At 41.6% G+C, this 22,070-nt stretch overlaps 3 protein-coding genes across 10 annotated transcripts in view; all 3 read left to right on the top strand.

Annotated features, from left to right (window-relative positions):
* LOC142901788 (protocadherin gamma-A11-like) overlaps positions 1 to 22,070 on the top strand; it is a 218,723-nt gene that overhangs the window by 34,356 nt on the left and 162,297 nt on the right. For 2 of the 8 annotated variants that reach the window (XM_076046477.1, XM_076046490.1), the window contains exon 1: positions 4,037 to 6,379. The exons of 2 other annotated variants lie outside the window; for them this stretch is intronic. In XM_076046477.1, coding sequence (XP_075902592.1) covers positions 4,037 to 6,379 — 2,343 coding nt within the window. Of the gene's footprint in view, positions 1 to 310; positions 2,784 to 4,036; positions 6,380 to 8,684; positions 11,100 to 22,070 lie in introns of those variants that run through there. 4 more of the 8 variants (XM_076046456.1, XM_076046479.1, XM_076046449.1 and 1 more) reach the window with 4 other exon arrangements.
* LOC142901692 (protocadherin gamma-A12-like) lies at positions 12,328 to 14,939 on the top strand. The gene has a single exon (XM_076046310.1). The coding sequence runs from the start codon at positions 12,558 to 12,560 to the stop codon at positions 14,937 to 14,939; it is 2,382 nt and encodes a 793-aa protein (XP_075902425.1). The 5' UTR covers positions 12,328 to 12,557.
* On the top strand, positions 17,161 to 20,826 carry LOC142901841 (protocadherin beta-15-like). The gene has a single exon (XM_076046544.1). It carries the CDS (start codon positions 17,242 to 17,244, stop codon positions 19,672 to 19,674), a length of 2,433 nt encoding a protein of 810 aa, XP_075902659.1. The 5' UTR covers positions 17,161 to 17,241; the 3' UTR covers positions 19,675 to 20,826.

Genomic DNA, 22,070 nt, shown 5'->3' on the forward strand with positions numbered 1-22,070 from the left:
CACCCAAGTTGTGTTATTTAGTTATGAAATTGCCTCCTTATCACGTCAAATGTGTTTGGACAATTTAGAAAGTTCCCCTGCTGATTTAATTGACTTCTAATTTTACGAAATCTTTATTTCCCCACACCTGCCGTGATGATATTGTGTTATGAGCAAAGCCGTCTCTCCTGTGGAACTGCTATGCATAGTTTATACTCATGGGGACGCTGTCGCACCAGTTAGCAAGTAAATGTTCAGCTTGTTCAACCCCCGGTTCTCTTATTGACCATCACTCTTCAACGTACCACCCTCTAACGCAAACATAACGTCCTGCTCGGTGTAATCGTTTTTGGTCAAGGCGCGTTTTGACATTTGTGAACGAACCCATTTGGTCAGAGTTTACAGTGACGACGATGCAACGACACCGGGTCCTTCATAGACACGGATTTTTCTTTTTCTTTGTTGTGTGGCAATGTGCTCACGGAGACCTGAGCTATACCATACAGGAAGAGCTAAAGCACGGATCTGTTGTTGGAAATATCGCCAGGGATCTGGGCCTGGAGGTAGGCCGACTGTCTGCTCGCAAAGCCCGCATTGACGTGGAAGGGAGCGATAAACAATTTTTGCGGATTAATGTTAACAATGGAGATTTAACCGTCGCCGAAAGAATAGACAGAGAGGAGACTTGCGGGGAAAGGCCCTCGTGCGTTCTCAAATTCGACTTGCTGTTAGAGAATCCGTTGGAGCTACACCGGCTGTCTCTGCAGCTGCAGGATGTGAACGACAATTCACCAGTTTTTCCCAAGGAAATCGTTAAACTGGAAATTCGAGAATCGGCTGTCAAAGGCGCAAGGTACCGCATTAACGCTGCGCATGATGCAGATATTGGCAAGAACTCTGTGCAAAACTACGTTCTCCAACAAAACCCATACTTTGTGTTGAGAACTCAAACGTCAAACGCTGGCACAAAATACGGCGAGCTGGTTTTAGAAAGGGAGTTAGACCGAGAGGAGGAGCAGGAAATGAAATTAGTTCTCACAGCGGTGGATGGCGGCACACCCCAGAGATCAGGAACTGTAGTCATCCACGTTATTGTACTCGATGCAAACGATAACACTCCAGTGTTTACTGAAGCCGTGTATAAAGCAACCTTACCTGAAAATTCTCCTGTAAATACTCCCGTTGTCACAATAAGGGCAGTAGATGCAGACGAAGGTGTCAACGGGGAAGTAACATATGAATTTAGCCGAATTTCTGATAAATCACAAAAGCTTTTTTCACTGAATGAGAAAAGTGGAGAAATAGTTGTATCTGGAGTTATAGATTATGAAGAAGGTGTCAGATACGAAATTTTTATTGAGGCTAAAGATGGTTATGGCCTGTCTTCTGAGGCAAAGCTAATTATTGAAATAATTGATATGAATGATAATGCTCCAGTGATATATGTACAATCCCTAAGTAGCCCAATACCAGAAAACATGTCACCTGGTTCAGAGGTGGGCATCATTAATGTGCAGGACAGAGACTCTGAAAGCAACAGACAGGTTCGCTGCTCCATCCAGCAAAACGTTCCCTTCAAGTTGGTTCCCTCCATCAAGAACTATTATTCTCTGGTGACCACAGGACAACTGGACCGTGAACTGGTGTCTGATTACAACATTACTATCACTGCCACTGACGAGGGCTCTCCACCTCTGTCCTCCTCTAAAACTGTTCACTTATCTGTCGCTGACGTCAACGACAACCCACCTGTGTTTGAGGAACAGTCGTACAACGCCTATGTGAGTGAAAATAACAAACCTGGCTCCACTTTGTGTTCCGTCACGGCTCGAGACCCCGACTGGAGACAGAACGGGACTGTGATTTATTCTCTGTTGCCTGGTGAGGTGAACGGTGCCCCGGTGTCCTCCTATGTATCCGTGAATGGAGACACGGGTGTGATCCACGCCGTCAGGTCCTTTGATTATGAACAGCTGAGGAGTTTGAAGGTGCACGTGATGGCCAGAGACAACGGTTCTCCTCCGCTGAGCAGCAACGTGAGCGTCAGTGTGTTCGTGTCAGATGTGAATGACAACTCTCCTCAGATTCTGTACCCCGCCCCAGAGGGCAACTCCTTCATGACCGAGCTGGTGCCCAAAGCTGCACACGGAGGCTCTCTGGTGTCCAAAGTGATCGCGGTGGACGCAGACTCTGGACAGAACGCCTGGCTGTCCTATCATATAGTCCAATCCACCGATGCGGGACTTTTCACTATCGGTGTCCACAGTGGAGAGATCAGGACACAGCGGGACATTTCTGAGAGTGACAGCATGAAACAGAACCTGATTGTGGCAGTGAAAGATAACGGACAGCCTCCTCTCTCTGCCACCTGTTCCATGAACTTGATCATTTCTGACAACTTGGCTGAGGTGCCAGAGCTCAAAGACATTTCCTCTGATGAGAAGAATTCCAAACTCACCTCTTATCTGATCATCGCTCTGGTGTCAGTGTCCACTTTCTTTCTGACCTTCATCATCATCATCCTGGGTGTGAGGTTCTGTCGCAGGAGAAAACCCAGAATGTTGTTTGATGGAGCAGTGGCCATCCCTGGTGCATATCTGCCTCCTAATTACGCAGACGTTGATGGCACAGGAACTTTGCGCAGTGCTTACAACTATGATACATACCTGACAACAGGATCTCGCACCAGTGACTTTAAGTTTGTGACGTCTTACAATGACAACACGCTGCCTGCTGACCAGACTCTGAGGAAAAGTCCTTCAGACTTTGCTGATGTGTTTGGAGACAGTGATGGTTCTCCTGAGGTAATAATACTTTCTGTTTTTTTCCTGAATATTGGTCCAACAACATGAAGCAAGTTTTGCTTTTGTTGTCCTCCCCCTTTGTCTTTTTGTGGTTTTATAATTGTTGAGTACTTTTTAACTTCTCTAGAAAAATCAGTGTTGGTCTCAATAATATTGTGATACCGCTGACATGTTTGTGGTGGCAAATTTCTGCTTTTCTGACTCATTACTCTTCCACTTTTAAATCTTAAAAAAGAAAAATATATATATATATAATGAGGGCGAATTATTATTATTATTATTATTATTATTATATTATTATTAATAATGAGGACGAATTCATTTCTATTTCATTTTCCTTCTTTAGCAAAAATTCACTAAAATATATCTAAAACGAAACAAATAAAGCACTCCAAAAAACGTGCGTCCTCATTACGCAAGAGTATATTGGGATAAAAATAAATAAATAAATTGGTATAATAAAGGAATTGTATAAAGGAGTAAATCACTAATATTCATTTATTAATTCTTGCCTTTTCAATCTCTTGTCAAAACATCCCAGGAACATGCGTTTAAAAGCGTAATTTGAAAAATAAATAAATAAATAAATAAATAAATTATATATATATATATATATATATATATATATATATATATATATATATATATATATATGTATATATATATATATGTATATATATATATATACATATATATATATATGTATATATATATATATATATATATATATATATATATATATATATATATATATATATATATATATATACATATATATATATATGTGTATATATTGTTTTTTAGGGGGTCATTTTTTCCACTCATTTAACAACTCTGTTCATGCTTTCTTCTTGGTATATTTACAAATTTGTGTTGTCTATTTTTCTCATAAATTCTTTAAATTGAGATGTGTTGTTACGCATTAACATCCTGCGCTAATCAAATAAATGTATCGTGTTTATAGGCGCAACACAACCTTAGTGCTGTTTTGACTAACTTTGTATTCAAAACCCGTAATTTCTCGTTTTCACTCATGGTGTCGCTATGCACCAGTCTATGTCAAACACTGATTCTATTCCGCCCAGTCTTATACCGATCAACGGGGAACATTTCGGTTCATGTCATTTGTAGGATACAGCAAGACTCAGTGTGGTCACTCGTCGTTCTTTTGGCTTCCGTATTTTGTTGAATGTTTTTCTAGAGAGTGCAACATCCATCATAAACACGTTCGAAAAATGACGTTTAAGCTGTGGATGTTTCTTGTCTTTCTGATGTGGCAAGCGGTGAGGGGCGACGTCAGCTATTCTTTTCCAGAGGAGATGAAACGCGGATATGTTATTGGGAATATAGCCAAGGATCTTAACATGGACTCGAGTACGCTGCCTGTAAGGAATGCACGTATTGATGCTACGGGGACTCGGAAACGATATTGTGACATCAGTCTCAGCACCGGAGATTTAACAGTTGCGGAGAGGATCGATCGCGAATCGCTTTGTGGACAAAAACCGTCGTGTGTGATCAGACGCGACCTCGTGCTTGAAAACCCCCTGGAGCTCCATTCTTTTACCTTACATGTTCAGGATATCAATGATAACTCGCCACAGTTTAAGGAGGACTCAATCGAGATTGAAATTAGTGAGTTGGCAGTTAGAGGGGCACGCTATGTCATTGAGGAGGCCAATGATGCGGACATAGGGCAGAATTCCGTTCAGCATTATAACCTGAAAAAGAACGAGAATTTTATTTTGGCTGCTACCGGAAACACAATAGAGCTGGTTCTGGACAAAGAGCTGGATCGTGAAAATCAGCGTGAGATCAATTTGATCCTCACAGCTCTAGATGGAGGCTCTCCTCAGAGATCAGGTACAGTCGTCATTCACGTCACAGTGCTGGATGCTAATGATAACGCCCCAGTGTTCAGTCAAGCCGTTTATAAAGCCAGTCTGCCTGAGAACTCTCCTTTAGATACTGTGATTGTCACTGTGAGTGCCACTGATGCTGATGAGGGAGTTAATGGAGATGTGACGTATGAGTTTGGCCATGTTACTGATGATGTAAAGAGAGCTTTCAGTATTGATAGAAAGAAAGGTGAAATTAAAGTAAATGGTCCAATAGACTTTGAAGATGTTGCAACATATGATTTGCGCATCAAAGCAAAGGATGGTTTAGGACTATCAACATATACAAAGGTAACTGTTGATATCACAGATGTGAATGACAATGTACCTATAATCTATGTGAAATCATTGGCAAATCCAATACCTGAGAACGTGTCACCTGGTTCAGAGGTGGGCATCATTAATGTGCAGGATGCAGACTCAGAGAACAACCAACTGGTCCGATGTTCTATTCAACAAAACGTTCCCTTCAAGTTGGTTCCCTCCATCAAGAACTATTATTCTCTGGTGACCACAGGACAACTGGACCGTGAACTGGTGTCTGATTACAACATTACTATCACTTCCACTGACGAGGGCTCTCCACCTCTGTCCTCCTCTAAAACTGTTCACTTATCTGTCGCTGACGTCAACGACAACCCACCTGTGTTTGAGGAACAGTCGTACAGCGCATATGTGAGTGAAAATAACAAACCTGGCTCCACTTTATGTTCCGTCACGGCTCGAGACCCCGACTGGAGACAGAACGGGACCGTGATTTATTCTCTGTTGCCTGGTGAGGTGAACGGTGCCCCGGTGTCCTCCTATGTATCCGTGAACGGAGACACGGGTGTGATCCACGCCGTCAGGTCCTTTGATTATGAGCAGCTGAGGAGTTTGAAGGTGCATGTGATGGCCAGAGACAACGGTTCTCCTCCGTTGAGCAGCAACGTGAGCGTCAGTGTGTTCGTGTCAGATGTGAATGACAACTCTCCTCAGATTCTGTACCCCGCCCCAGAGGGCAACTCCTTCATGACCGAGCTGGTGCCCAAAGCTGCACACGGAGGCTCTCTGGTGTCCAAAGTGATCGCGGTGGACGCAGACTCTGGACAGAACGCCTGGCTGTCCTATCATATAGTCCAATCCACCGATGCGGGACTTTTCACTATCGGTGTCCACAGTGGAGAGATCAGGACGCAGCGGGACATTTCTGAGAGTGACAGCATGAAACAGAACCTGATTGTGGCAGTGAAAGATAACGGACAGCCTCCTCTCTCTGCCACCTGTTCCATGAACCTGATCATTTCTGACAACTTGGCTGAGGTGCCAGAGCTCAAAGACATTTCCTCTGATGAGAAGAATTCCAAACTCACCTCTTATCTGATCATCGCTCTGGTGTCAGTGTCCACTTTCTTTCTGACCTTCATCATCATCATCCTGGGTGTGAGGTTCTGTCGCAGGAGAAAACCCAGAATGTTGTTTGATGGAGCAGTGGCCATCCCTGGTGCATATCTGCCTCCTAATTACGCAGACGTTGATGGCACAGGAACTTTGCGCAGTGCTTACAACTATGATACATACCTGACAACAGGATCTCGCACCAGTGACTTTAAGTTTGTGACGTCTTACAATGACAACACGCTGCCTGCTGACCAGACTCTGAGGAAAAGTCCTTCAGACTTTGCTGATGTTTTTGGAGACTGTGATGGATCTCCAGAGGTAGGACTGCTTTTCATTTAACTGAAGCTATGTCCAACAATATCAAGCAATAGCCAAGCAATATTCTATTAACCCCATAAATTTTCATTTTGTGGGGATATGTTGTGATATGTTTTGTCACTCTACTTCAGCCTGCAGTCTTTTTTACTCCATCCATCCATTTTTTTTTACCGCCGGTCGTTTAAATATAATTGCTGTTTTTGTGGATGCTATTGAATGTGTCTCCATATGTGGATATTTAGAGATAGTGGAAAGGTGTTTTGGAAGATTGTTAATAGAGCGATGCTTTATGATTACAGCAAAGCATTACATGAAAACACAGTTTGGAAGCACTTAGTTTTTTATTTGCCAGTGAGAATGATTTATTATTTTTAACACATTGCAGACACGTTTTTCTTTAAATCTTACTCATTGGTGTTTGCTGTACTTTTTTGTGCTTTGAACCAATGAGACGATGTCTGTGCTTGACTTCTGTCCATGTTGCTGAAATCTGCGAGACTTCCCAATTACGTTTTCAAATTGGCAGTGTTATTGTTTTTTGGTTTTGTATCTAAGTACTGTTCGGTAAAGTTGCATGGGTTTAGTTTTGTTGGTCGTACCATTATTGTTGAAGTATTAGAGACTTAGACAGTCCATCTCAGGTATAAATGACCTTACTGTTGTTGTTGTTGTTGTTTTTTTTTTTTTTTTTTACAGTTATAGATAATTTGTATTAATAATTTGATGCAATACTTACAAATAATGTCAATTTCTGTGTTGGCATTTCTTACTTGAGGTTGATGTGGTGGGCTCTGGCTCTTTGTGTCTGTTGTCTGTGTCATGTCAGAATCAGATACATTGCCATATTTCCATATGTACAGTATTGTTCCAAGGCTCAAATCAGGTGTGACTCTTTCCACAGTTTTTTTCAGTTACTGAAGAAGCAAAATTATACAAGTCCACATGGCTGATATTTGTAATGGTGAATGGGATGCTTATTGTCTTGATCTGTCTTCATGTTTTTAGTGTTGGATAATATTGTCTCAAGCTCTGCTATAAACTGCAAACATGTTAAGGGGTATCACGGGTCCAGCCCTTTTATAGCAGTGGGAGGCTACAGCACCCTGCTGCTACTGTTATATCAGGGTAACTGTTTTTTAAATCAATTCACCATCATCTTTTGAAATATGACCAAGTTTTTTTTTTTTTGTTATGCTTGCAATACAGCCAATCAGTGCCCCTTTACAAGAATGCACATATGAGGTGTGGTGTTCTCTGTGTCCCACGGCTGAGTTTAGACATGCTGATTTGTTTTTTCACTGACAGTTATTTGGGGATATTTATTTTCTTTTTTTTTTTTTGCTGTTAATTGGGCTAATAGGGTTTATAGCTGAATCACATTTATCATAATGTGCAGAATGGCCAGTGTTATCGGTTTTTATTCTCGTCAAATTTGAAATAGAGTTCAAGTTTTTCACTTTATAGACTGAAATGAGTTCGTAATGTAGAAGTTCCTGCAGTGCTTGTGACAAGGCAAATCATCTTGATCTTTTATTTCTTCACAGTTAATGATAGCTGGCATTTAACATCTAACTGCATTTGTCTTCAGTTTAAATTCTCCCTCTACAACCACATAATTTCCCTTTAACGCTCATTTATTCTTCTCTTTTTAAAATTTATCTTGTCTTCCTTCTCTCTCACTTCTCTGAATCTCCTCTCTGAATTTATCTCATTCTGTCCTTCCCCATATATATATATGAAGTAAATTCTGAATCATCAGTTGGTAGAACATTTCGGTGAGGTCCATTTATCCCAGATTGTAAAATAAAGTAAGAAAGACAAAACAAAACAAAAAAATAGATTGGTAATGTTCATGTTACGGCATGAAAAAAGTTACCTCTGATATGTAGCCCGAAACAAACAGCAAACAAACATGATTATTTTGTTTTGTTAGCCTTCAAAACACAACTTGAACTAATTAAAACAACAACAACAACAACAACAACAACAACAACAAAAACTGTTTAGTGTTGATGCCAAGACATTGTGGTAATACCAACGTATTCTGAGGGTTTTCACGCACCAATAGGCATGTGAAAAAAAATAATGTTTTACAGGGTTTTAGTCAAGAGCGCATTTTATCAATGGTCATCAATGGATTTTTGTGATCAGTGTTGTTGTTATTTAATTGAACTCACGGTGTCGCTGTACACCTGCCTTCGAATTTGAAACCGCTGCCATTGTAGCTAAATGTGTGTCCGCCTATTGCGATCTCTCTCACCATCGACGCTCACTCTGATGTTCGGACATTTGGATGTTTGTTCCGTTGCCACTCAGACGTTTTATAGATCTGTGCTTGAAGATGCACTCTGGAGCAATGGCTTTGTGGCTGTACACATTCTATTTCCCGGTGCTTTGGATATATGCTGCGCATGGAGACACGACCTATTCTTTACCGGAGGAGATGAAACGAGGATCGGTTGTTGGGAATATAGCCAAGGATCTCGGTCTGGACTCGGCCGCTTTGTCACGCAGGAGAGCCCGCATCGACACCGACGGGACTGACGAACGTTACTGTGACATCAACGTGAACAGCGGAGAGCTGATCGTTGCGGACAGGATTGACCGAGAGGGGCTTTGTGGTGACAGGGCTTCATGCATCCTGAAACAGGAGCTTGTGCTGGAGAACCCTCTGGAGCTCCACCGTGTTTCTCTCCATATTCAGGATGTTAATGATAACTCCCCACAATTTAAGGAAGAGTATATCAATTTAGAGATTCGAGAGTCTGCAGATAAAGGTGCTCGCTTTGTGATAGAGGAGGCTCACGATGCTGACATAGGCCAGAATTCCGTTCAGCATTACAGCCTGAAAAAGAACGAGCATTTTGTTTTGGTTGCAAACGGAAACACAATCGAGCTGGTTCTGGATAAAGAGCTGGATCGTGAAAATCAGCGTGAGATCAATTTGATCCTCACAGCTCTAGATGGAGGCTCTCCTCAGAGATCAGGTACAGTCGTCATTCACGTCACAGTGCTGGATGCTAATGATAACGCCCCAGTGTTCAGTCAAGCCGTTTATAAAGCCAGTCTGCCTGAGAACTCTCCTTTAGACACTGTGGTTGTCACTGTGAGTGCCACTGATGCTGATGAGGGAGTCAATGGAGATGTGACGTATGAATTTGGCCATGTTACCGATGATGTAAAACAGACATTTTCAATTGATCGAAAATTGGGCGAGATTACAGTGATCGGCCCTATTGATTATGAAACCATGACGTCATTTGAGATCCGTGTGAAAGCTAAAGATGGACTAGGCCTCTCCTCTTATGCCAAAGTAATAATTTCTGTCACTGATGTGAATGACAACGCCCCTGTGATCAATTTGAAATCACTGAACAATCCTCTACCAGAAGACACATCACCTGGTTCAGAGGTGGGCATCATTAATGTGCAAGATAGAGACTCTGAGAATAACAGACGGGTCCGTTGTTCAATTCAGCAAAACGTTCCCTTCAAGTTGGTTCCCTCCATCAAGAACTATTATTCTCTGGTGACCACAGGACAACTGGACCGTGAACTGGTGTCTGATTACAACATTACTATCACTGCCACTGACGAGGGCTCTCCACCTCTGTCCTCCTCTAAAACTGTTCACTTATCTGTCGCTGACGTCAACGACAACCCACCTGTGTTTGAGGAACAGTCGTACAGCGCATATGTGAGTGAAAATAACAAACCTGGCTCCACTTTGTGTTCCGTCACGGCTCGAGACCCCGACTGGAGACAGAACGGGACTGTTATTTATTCTCTGTTGCCTGGTGAGGTGAACGGTGCCCCGGTTTCCTCCTATGTCTCCGTGAACGGAGACACGGGTGTGATCCACGCCGTCAGGTCCTTTGATTATGAGCAGCTGAAGAGCTTGAAGGTGCACGTGATGGCCAGAGACAACGGTTCTCCTCCGCTGAGCAGCAACGTGAGCGTCAGTGTGTTCGTGTCAGATGTGAATGACAACTCTCCTCAGATCCTGTACCCCGCCCCAGAGGGCAACTCCTTCATGACCGAGCTGGTGCCCAAAGCTGCGCACGGAGGCTCTCTGGTGTCCAAAGTGATCGCGGTGGACGCGGACTCTGGACAGAACGCCTGGCTGTCCTATCATATAGTCCAATCCACCGATGCGGGACTTTTCACTATCGGTGTCCACAGTGGAGAGATCAGGACACAGAGGGACATTTCTGAGAGTGACAGCATGAAACAGAACCTGATTGTGGCAGTGAAAGATAACGGACAGCCTCCTCTCTCTGCCACCTGTTCCATGAACCTGATCATTTCTGACAACTTGGCTGAGGTGCCAGAGCTCAAAGACATTTCCTCTGATGAGAAGAATTCCAAACTCACCTCTTATCTGATCATCGCTCTGGTGTCAGTGTCCACTTTCTTTCTGACCTTCATCATCATCATCCTGGGTGTGAGGTTCTGTCGCAGGAGAAAACCCAGAATGTTGTTTGATGGAGCAGTGGCCATCCCTGGTGCATATCTCCCTCCTAATTATGCAGACGTTGATGGCACAGGAACTTTGCGCAGTGCTTACAACTATGATACATACCTGACAACAGGATCTCGCACCAGTGACTTTAAGTTTGTGACGTCATACAATGACAACACGCTGCCTGCTGACCAGACTCTGAGGAAAAGTCCTTCAGACTTTGCTGATATTTTTGGAGATTGTGATGGTTCTCCAGAGGTAAGAACAGTTTTTTTTTTTCTGAACTTAAACTGTCCAATGAGATGAAGTAGGTCCAACGCCCTCCCCCTTTTGTTTTTGTGGTTATATAATTGTATAGTCGTGCTTTTTAACTGATCTTGAAACCTCGAGTCTTGTATGTTTTAGCCTTCTTGTTGTTGTTTATAATGTTGGCGTTTTCGTCCTGGAAAAGTCTTCTTCGTTTACTGAAGCATAATGGAATGGTTATTAGTTATGTACTCTTATTGGGCAAAACATTTGCTGATGATAGATGCTGATTGGATTTGAGAGATTTCTTTGAAAGTTATGTTTCTCTTCAAGGATTTTTCACACGTTAAGCTTGTGGAAATGTGTGGGTTTTTTGTTCTTTTGCATTGCCTCTTTTCTCTAAGCAAAACACAATTCAATCCATACAAATTCTGGTTTATTCGCAAATAAATATTTGTTTTTCTTTAAATTGATTATATATATATTTTTTAAATCACAATTTCTGCTTTAAAAAAAGGAACCTTTTTTACATTCATGTCTTCCCTCAAAAGTAATTTTATTTTTTTTGCAGACCACACAAATTTTGATTGGACAAACTAAACCATAATCGTCAATCTTATAGTGATACAGCTAACAAGTTTCTGATGGCAGAATTCTGCTATTCTGACTCATTACACTTTCGTCCGGACATCTGAAAAAAAACATAAAAACAAAATGTATTTGAATCCATCAAGTATGTGTCAAGATTTCGATTTCATATTTTGACTTGTTCTGACCAAAATAAAATAAAAACAAAAATAAAATGTTGTGCAGTAGGGTTCTTGCTTTGAGAGGCTTTACTGTCTGTATATAAATACTTTCATATGTACCAGAACAATTATTATTCATTCTACTACTACTACTACTACTAATAATAATAATAATAATAATAATAATAATAATAATAATAATAATAATAATAATAATAATGTTATAGTTTTATGCGAATGCGGGTGGTTACATTTTTTAGACAAAGACAAATAAAACGAAACAAATAAAAACCTTCCAAAAAGGCACATCTCCTGATCATGCGAGACTATATTGGAGAATTGAGGGATTGACAAGCATATGATTATATTGATCTTGGTCTTTTCATTTTGATATCAAAACGTCGAAGGAACATGTCTAATGAAGCGTCATGCGAAAAAAAAATATATATATTGTGAGTTTGTCGTCTAATCACTAACAGTTTTTTTTTTCTTCACACACTGTCATTTCTCGTTTTCACTCATGGTGTCGCTATGCACCAGTCTATGTCACACACTGATTCTATTCCGCCCAGTCTAATACCGACCAAAGGGTAGCGTTTCGGTTCATGTCATTTGTAGGATACAGCAAGACTTAGTGTGGTCACTCGTCGTTCTTTTGACTTGCTTATTTTGTTCAAAGTCTTTCGAGAGAGTTCATCATCCATCATAAACCACCCGGAAAATGGCCTTGAAACTGTGGATGTTTCTTGTCTTTCTGATGTGGCAAGCGGTGAGGGGCGACGTCAGCTATTCTTTTCCAGAGGAGATGAAACGCGGATATGTTATTGGGAATCTAGCCAAGGATCTTAACATGGACTCGAGTACGCTGCCTGTAAGGAATGCACGTATTGATGCTACGGGGACTCGGAAACGATATTGTGACATCAGTCTCAGCACCGGAGATTTAACAGTTGCGGAGAGGATCGATCGCGAATCGCTTTGTGGACAAAAACCGTCGTGTGTGATCAGACGCGACCTCGTGCTTGAAAACCCTCTGGAGCTCCATTCTTTTACCTTACATGTTCAGGATATCAATGATAACTCGCCACAGTTTAAGGAGGATTCGATCGAGATTGAAATCAGGGAGTCTGCCGATAGAGGGGCACGCTATGTCATTGAGGAGGCTCATGATGCGGATGTGGGCCAGAATTCAGTTCAGCATTATAACCTGAAAAAGAACGAGAATTTTGTTTTGGCTGCAAACGGAAACACAATCGAGCTGGTTCTGGATAAAGAGCTGGATCGTGAAAATCAGCGTGAGATCAATTTGATCCTCACAGCTCTAGATGGAGGCTCTCCTCAGAGATCAGGTACAGTCGTCATTCACGTCACAGTGCTGGATGCTAATGATAACGCCCCAGTGTTCAGTCAAGCCGTTTATAAAGCCAGTCTGCCTGAGAACTCTCCTTTAGACACTGTGATTGTCACTGTGAGCGCCACTGATGCTGATGAGGGAGTCAATGGAGATGTGACGTATGAGTTTGGCCATGTTACTGATGATGTAAAGAGAGCTTTCAGTATTGATAGGAAGAAAGGTGATATTAAAGTAAATGGTCCAATAGACTTTGAAGATGTTGCAACATATGATTTGCGCATCAAAGCAAAGGATGGTTTAGGACTATCAACATATACAAAGGTAACTGTTGATATTACAGATGTGAATGACAATGTACCTATAATCTATGTGAAATCATTGGCAAATCCAATACCTGAGAACGTGTCACCTGGTTCAGAGGTGGGCATCATTAATGTGCAGGATGCAGACTCAGAGAACAACCAACTGGTCCGATGTTCTATTCAACAAAACGTTCCCTTCAAGTTGGTTCCCTCCATCAAGAACTATTATTCTCTGGTGACCACAGGACAACTGGACCGTGAACTGGTGTCTGATTACAACATTACTATCACTGCCACTGACGAGGGCTCTCCACCTCTGTCCTCCTCTAAAACTGTTCACTTATCTGTCGCTGACGTCAACGACAACCCACCTGTGTTTGAGGAACAGTCGTACAGCGCATATGTGAGTGAAAATAACAAACCTGGCTCCACTTTATGTTCCGTCACGGCTCGAGACCCCGACTGGAGACAGAACGGGACCGTGATTTATTCTCTGTTGCCTGGTGAGGTGAACGGTGCCCCGGTGTCCTCCTATGTCTCCGTGAACGGAGACACGGGTGTGATCCACGCCGTCAGGTCCTTTGATTATGAACAGCTGAGGAGTTTGAAGGTGCACGTGATGGCCAGAGACAACGGTTCTCCTCCGCTGAGCAGCAACGTGAGCGTCAGTGTGTTCCTGTCAGATGTGAATGACAACTCTCCCCAGATTCTGTACCCCGCCCCAGAGGGCAACTCCTTCATGACCGAGCTGGTGCCCAAAGCTGCGCACGGAGGCTCTCTGGTGTCCAAAGTGATCGCGGTGGACGCAGACTCTGGACAGAACGCCTGGCTGTCCTATCATATAGTCCAATCCACCGATGCGGGACTTTTCACTATCGGTGTCCACAGTGGAGAGATCAGGACGCAGCGGGACATTTCTGAGAGTGACAGCATGAAACAGAACCTGATTGTGGCAGTGAAAGATAACGGACAGCCTCCTCTCTCTGCCACCTGTTCCATGAACCTGATCATTTCTGACAACTTGGCTGAGGTGCCAGAGCTCAAAGACATTTCCTCTGATGAGAAGAATTCCAAACTCACCTCTTATCTGATCATCGCTCTGGTGTCAGTGTCCACTTTCTTTCTGACCTTCATCATCATCATCCTGGGTGTGAGGTTCTGTCGCAGGAGAAAACCCAGAATGTTGTTTGATGGAGCAGTGGCCATCCCTGGTGCATATCTGCCTCCTAATTACGCAGACGTTGATGGCACAGGAACTTTGCGCAGTGCTTACAACTATGACACATACCTGACAACAGGATCTCGCACCAGTGACTTTAAGTTTGTGACGTCTTACAATGACAACACGCTGCCTGCTGACCAGACTCTGAGGAAAAGTCCTTCAGACTTCGCTGATGTTTTTGGAGATAGTGATGGTTCCCCTGAGGTAGGACTGCTTTTCATTTAACTTAGCCTGTGTCCAACAACATTAAGCAATAGCCAAACAATATTCTATTCTCCCCATACATTTTTATTTTGTTGTCTATGTGGGGATATGGTTCTTCGGTTTTGTTCCTCGACTTCAGCCTTTGCTGCTGTCTTTTTTTTTTTACTCCATCCATCCAACCATTTTCTGCCGCTTGTCGTGTAAATATAATTTATTTTTTGTGGATGCTATAGAATGTGTCTCCATATATTAAGGGATAGTGGAATGGTGTTTTGCAAGATTGTCAATAGAGCGATGTTTTATGATCACCGCAAACCTGCACATGACAGACAGTTTGAAAGCACTTAGATTTTCTATTTACTAGTGAGAATGATTTATTATTATATACATTGACGACCAGTTTTTCTTTGAACCTCTCATTGGGGTTTGCTGTATGTTTTTGCTTTCCACCAATGATAGGATCTCCGTCCTTGACTTCTGTCCATGGTGCTGAAATCTGCAAGACCGTCTCCCCCATTTTTATGTTTTCCAATTGGCAATGATATTGTTTCTTAGTTTTATATTCAATTATTATTGGATAAAGTTCGATTGGGTTTAGTTGTGTTGGTTGCACCATTATTTTTGAAGTATCAGAGACTTAGACAGTCCAATCCCATGTACAAACGACCTCACTGGTTTTTTACAGTTATAGAAATGCACATATGAAGTGTGGTGTTCTTTGTGTTCCACGGCTGAGTTTAGACATGCTGCTTTGTTTGTTCACTGACAGTTATTAATAATTTGATGCAATGCTTACAAATAATGTCAATTTCTTTGTTGGCATTTCCTACTTGGGGTTGATGGGGTCGCCCCTGGCTCTTTTTGTCCGTGTTATGTCAGAATCAAATACATTGTCATATTTCCAAATGTACAGTATTGTTCAAAGGTTCAAATCAGGTGTGACTCTTTCCACAGTTTTTTTTTCAGTTATTGAAGAAGCAAAATGAAACATGAGGACATGGCTGATAGTGGGAACGGTGAATTGGATGCTTATTTTCTTGATCTGTCTTCATGTTTTTAGTGTTGGATAATATTGTCTCAAGCTCAGCTATAAACTGCAAACATGTTAAGGGGTATCACGGGTCCAGCCCTTTTATAGCAGTAGGAGGCTACAGCACCCTGCTGCTACAGTTATATCAGGGTAACTGTTTTTTAAATCAATTCACCATCATCTTTTGAAATATGACCAAGTTTTTTTTTGTTGTTGTTATGCTTGAAATACAGCCAATCAGTGCCCCTTTACTAAAAATGCACATATGAAGTGTGGTGTTCTTTGTGTTCCATGGCTGAGTTTAGACATGCTGATTTGTTTTTTCACTGACAGTTATTTGGAGATTTTTTTTTTGCTGTTAATTGGGCTAATAGGGTTCATCGCTAAATCACCTTTATCATAATGTGCAGAATGGCTAGTGTTGTCTGGGTTTTTTTCTTGTCAAATTTGAAATAGAGTTCAAGTTTTTGACTTTATAGACTGAAATGAGTTCGTAATGTAGATGTGCCTGCAGTGCTTATGACAAGGCAAATCATTTTGATCTTTTATTTCTTCACAGTTAATGATATCTGGCATTTAACATCTAACTGCATTTGTCTTCAGTTGAAATTCTACCTCTACAACCGCATAATTTCCCTTTAACGCTCATTTATTCTTCCCTTTTTAAAATGTATTTTGTCTGCCTTCTCTCTCACTTCTCTGAATCTCCTCTCTGAATGTATCTCATTCAGTCCTTCCCTATATATCTATATATATGAAGTAACTTCTGAATAATCAGTTTGTAGAACATTCCAATGAGGTCCATTTATCCCAGATTGTAAAATAAAGTAAGAAAAACAAAACAAAACAAAACAAAATAGATTGTTAATGTTCATGTTACTGCATGAAAAAAGTTACCTTTGATATGTAGCCCGAAACAAACAACAAACAAACATGATTATTGTGTATCATTAGCCTTCAAACATTACTTGAACTAATTACAAAAAAAAAAAAAAAAAAATGTTTAGTGTTGATTCCAAGACATTGTGGTAATACCAACGTATTCTTAGTGTTTTCACGGACCAAACAGGCATGTGAAAACATGAATAATTTACAGGTTTTTAGTGTACAGCGCATTTTATCAATGGTCGTCCGTGGATTTTTGTGATCAGTGCTGCTGTTATTTAATTGAACTCACGGTGTCGCTGTACACCTGCCTTCGAATTTGAAACCGCTGCCATTGTAGCTAAATGTGTGTCCGCCTATTGCGATCTCTCTCACCATCGACGCTCACTCTGATGTTCGGACATTTGGATGTTTGTTCCGTTGCCACTCAGACGTTTTGTAGATCTGTGCTTGAAGATGCACTCTGGAGCAATGGCTTTGTGGCTGTACACATTCTATTTTCCGGTGCTTTGGATATATGCTGCGCATGGAGACACGACCTATTCTTTTCCGGAGGAGATGAAACGAGGATCGGTTGTTGGGAATATAGCCAAGGATCTCGGTCTGGACTCGGCCGCTTTGTCACGCAGGAGAGCCCGCATTGACACCGACGGGACTGACGAACGTTACTGTGACATCAACGTGAACAGCGGAGAGCTGATCGTTGCGGACAGGATTGACCGAGAGGGGCTTTGTGGTGACAGGGCTTCATGCATCCTGAAACAGGAGCTTGTGCTGGAGAACCCTCTGGAGCTCCACCGTGTTTCTCTCCATATTCAGGATGTTAACGATAACTCCCCACAATTTAAGGAAGAGTATATCAATTTAGAGATTCAAGAGTCTGCAGATAAAGGTGCTCGCTTTGTGATAGAGGAGGCTCACGATGCCGACATAGGCCAGAATTCCGTTCAGCATTACAGCCTGAAAAAGAACGAGCATTTTGTTTTGGCTGCAAACGCAAACACAATCGAGCTGGTTCTGGATAAAGAGCTGGATCGTGAAAATCAGCGTGAGATCAATTTGATCCTCACAGCTCTAGATGGAGGCTCTCCTCAGAGATCAGGTACAGTCGTCATTCACGTCACAGTGCTGGATGCTAATGATAACGCCCCAGTGTTCAGTCAAGCCGTTTATAAAGCCAGTCTGCCTGAGAACTCTCCTTTAGACACTGTGGTTGTCACTGTGAGTGCCACTGATGCTGATGAGGGAGTCAATGGAGATGTGACGTATGAATTTGGCCATGTTACTGATGATGTAAAACAGACATTTTCAATTGATCGAAAATTGGGCGAGATTAAAGTAATCGGTCCTATTGATTATGAAACCATGACGTCATTTGAGATCCGTGTGAAAGCTAAAGATGGACTAGGCCTCTCCTCTTATGCCAAAGTAATAATTTCTGTCACTGATGTGAATGACAACGCCCCTGTAATCAATTTGAAATCACTGAACAATCCTCTACCCGAAGACACATCACCTGGTTCAGAGGTGGGCATCATTAATGTGCAGGATAGAGACTCTGAGAATAACAGACGGGTCCGTTGTTCAATTCAGCAAAATGTTCCCTTCAAGTTGGTTCCCTCCATCAAGAACTATTATTCTCTGGTGACCACAGGACAACTGGACCGTGAACTGGTGTCTGATTACAACATTACTATCACTGCCACTGACGAGGGCTCTCCACCTCTGTCCTCCTCTAAAACTGTTCACTTATCTGTCGCTGACGTCAACGACAACCCACCTGTGTTTGAGGAACAGTCGTACAGCGCCTATGTGAGTGAAAATAACAAACCTGGCTCCACCTTATGTTCCGTCACGGCTCGAGACCCCGACTGGAGACAGAACGGGACTGTGATTTATTCTCTGTTGCCTGGTGAGGTGAACGGTGCCCCGGTGTCCTCCTATGTCTCCGTGAACGGAGACACGGGTGTGATCCACGCCGTCAGGTCCTTTGATTATGAACAGCTGAAGAGTTTGAAGGTGCATGTGATGGCCAGAGACAACGGTTCTCCTCCGCTGAGCAGCAACGTGAGCGTCAGTGTGTTCGTGTCAGATGTGAATGACAACTCTCCTCAGATCCTGTACCCCGCCCCAGAGGGCAACTCCTTCATGACCGAGCTGGTGCCCAAAGCTGCGCACGGAGGCTCTCTGGTGTCCAAAGTGATCGCGGTGGACGCGGACTCTGGACAGAACGCCTGGCTGTCCTATCATATAGTCCAATCCACCGATGCGGGACTTTTCACTATCGGTGTCCACAGTGGAGAGATCAGGACGCAGCGGGACATTTCTGAGAGTGACAGCATGAAACAGAACCTGATTGTGGCAGTGAAAGATAACGGACAGCCTCCTCTCTCTGCCACCTGTTCCATGAACTTGATCATTTCTGATAACTTGGCTGAGGTGCCAGAGCTCAAAGACATTTCCTCTGATGAGAAGAATTCCAAACTCACCTCTTATCTGATCATCGCTCTGGTGTCAGTGTCCACTTTCTTTCTGACCTTCATCATCATCATCCTGGGTGTGAGGTTCTGTCGCAGGAGAAAACCCAGAATGTTGTTTGATGGAGCAGTGGCCATCCCTGGTGCATATCTGCCTCCTAATTACGCAGACGTTGATGGCACAGGAACTTTACGCAGTGCTTACAACTATGACACATACCTGACAACAGGATCTCGCACCAGTGACTTTAAGTTTGTGACGTCTTACAATGACAACACGCTGCCTGCTGACCAGACTCTGAGGAAAAGTCCCTCAGACTTTGCTGATGTCTTTGGAGATTTGGAAGACAGCTCAGAGGTATGAATGAGTCTTTGATTTTGGGTTTGCTAACTGCAGTGTCATATAAGGTCACCCTTTCTTTTCCACATTCTCAATTTTTGTTTAAATGCAAGCACAATAAATGTTTCCTAAACAAAAAATAAAAAACAAACATTCTAAGCTCAATGTTATGATTCCTCAATCACTTTATTATACTCAAAATATTTTTCTGTAGACACATAATCTCAAGGTTATCTTGCTCTTTTGCAAATGAGCAATTGTTCCACGTTGATCATGATTCAGCTTTTACTTTACTTTACAACATAAACCTTTGAGTTATCATTTTTTTTCCTCATTTCTAACTTTGAAAACAAATATATGAACACAGTTTGGCATTTTATCATCATGACAGTTGGAGTTGTTGGCATGGTGCTGCAGTGGTGAGCACTGCTACTTCACAGCAAGCAGGTCACGAGTTTGATCCCAACGTCTGTCACTTGTCTGTTTACATATCTTCCCTGTTTTTATGGATTATCTTGTGTTGCAATGGTTTCCTCCTACAATTCAAATGCATGCATAGAACACAAAACGGCATCTTCAATTACCTACCGGTGTGAGTGCTGCTACAGATGTGAATAGTTTGTCAGTGTCGCCCTGCGATGAACTGGGAACCGACCCCTGGTGTATTGCATTCGTCAGCCTGGTCAGGTTGCTGCACCTGCCATTCTGAGTTCTGGAGAAGTGATGATAGAATATGAATGTGTATATGGAGGGATGAATAGATGTCCAATTAGTTTAAGGACTGAAATATGTGTCATAAGTGAATTGATATGCCTTTTCTTAACCTAAACAAAAATTAAAATGTTGCATTGCAGAGCTATTTACTACACACACGCATTTAGATGGTCATTGTTGAAGGCTTTCAATGTGATTCTATATCTTTAGACTATTTAAGGAAAGTCTGCCTGCTGGCCAATCTGAAAAAGTAAACTCCAAATCAGGTTTTTTTTAATCCAGGTCTTTCCACACCTGTTTTTCTGTGTGAGTTATTCACGATACATTTTCCCAAAAGAACAAGTGACTCTTATTGTAGTTTTCTTTCATATTTTTTATGATTCATTTAAGACCAATTCTAAACTTTTTGCCTCAGTTCATTTGCCTACGTTACAACCAGACAGTTAAGCAACATGGGTTAAGTGACAGTTGACAGAACGGGTACTCCTGGATCATCCAAATAGTTCATTTTAAGTTTGCTTATTATTTCATCTATTTGTTTGTTTTTTATCTTTCTGAAAAAAATAATCTCAGGACAGAGACCAGTTGTTTTTGGTTTTACTGATATTGTTCAACGCTTTGCTTATTTGTCAGTTGGTTTTGCTCCTATTGTGAGTGGTGCATCTGCTGTTTTGGATTTTGAAATGTTTCTTGTGCATTAGAGTGTCTACCAAACACAAGTGCTTGACGCCATTTGTTTATTTTCAGAGGGTTTCTTTGAATTATCTTATATGTATGGTGTTCTTAAAACATTGCCTCATATGTCTTTGTTTACCATAGTAATTGCAGATCTACACTTTCATGTTTAGACTATATTGCTATGTTTGGTTCCCATCTGTGTACGAGAAAACCATATACTATGAACCAATGTTTGTTGAATAGTGGCTGGTGTGTTGGCTCCTGTAAATGCTGTGATCAGGTGATGATCATGGTAGGGTAGACACTGAATGCAGGCATTACAAAGTGCTTCAGAGCAAATCAAAGGAAGTAAATGAATAGGAGGTCCAACTTTAGACAAAATTAACTATCAACATACATTCAGCAAAATAAGATTATGTATACATTTAGTATTTTTTTTTAAAGATATCAATATTGTTAGACTTCAAAAACATAAGAGAAGCCTTGGAGGCCACTGCCAAAAGTGTAACTGCCTTTTTTTTTTTTTTTTTTTGTATTTGTTGATGCTTACAGGAATCAATTGAAAAAAAAAAAAAAAACTTCTTGTGCGTGACAGAAAGATGACCATTGACATGTCACTATTAAACATCATAGTTATCTTCAATCAAAATGTCACAGTGTATTTATAAACACCACGCATATGGCAGGGTTTATATGTTGGTTGGATTTCTACAAGCAACATTAAAAAGTAGCAGACACCCGTGAACCTGAGCTTAGGAAGAAGAGGGTATGTAAAATAATTGAACGGATGAGTTGAACATCTTTTTGACACTGGATGTTCGAGCCTTCCCAAGTCTGCAACACTTTCCCTCAGATTTATTTGGGATATATATCATTTTTAAAAATGCTAAATGCAAAAACAAAATCTCTGAAGCAGCTTGATGTGCTTTTAGTCTCATTTAAGTAGGTTGAGATATATATATATATATATATATATATATATATATATTATATATATATATATATATATATATATATATATATATATA

The sequence above is a fragment of the Nelusetta ayraudi genome, unplaced genomic scaffold (assembly GCF_046127955.1).
Source record: "Nelusetta ayraudi isolate G7.1 ecotype Tasmania unplaced genomic scaffold, CSIRO-AGI_Nayr_v1 ptg000090l, whole genome shotgun sequence".
In the NCBI taxonomy this organism is placed as follows: domain Eukaryota; kingdom Metazoa; phylum Chordata; class Actinopteri; order Tetraodontiformes; family Monacanthidae; genus Nelusetta; species Nelusetta ayraudi.

Coding starts and splice junctions, on each gene's coding strand:
- LOC142901692 (XM_076046310.1), top strand. CDS start 12,558: ATGGCCTTGAAACTGTGGATGTTTCTTGTCTTTCTGATGTGGCAAGCG.
- LOC142901841 (XM_076046544.1), top strand. CDS start 17,242: ATGTTTGTTCCGTTGCCACTCAGACGTTTTGTAGATCTGTGCTTGAAG.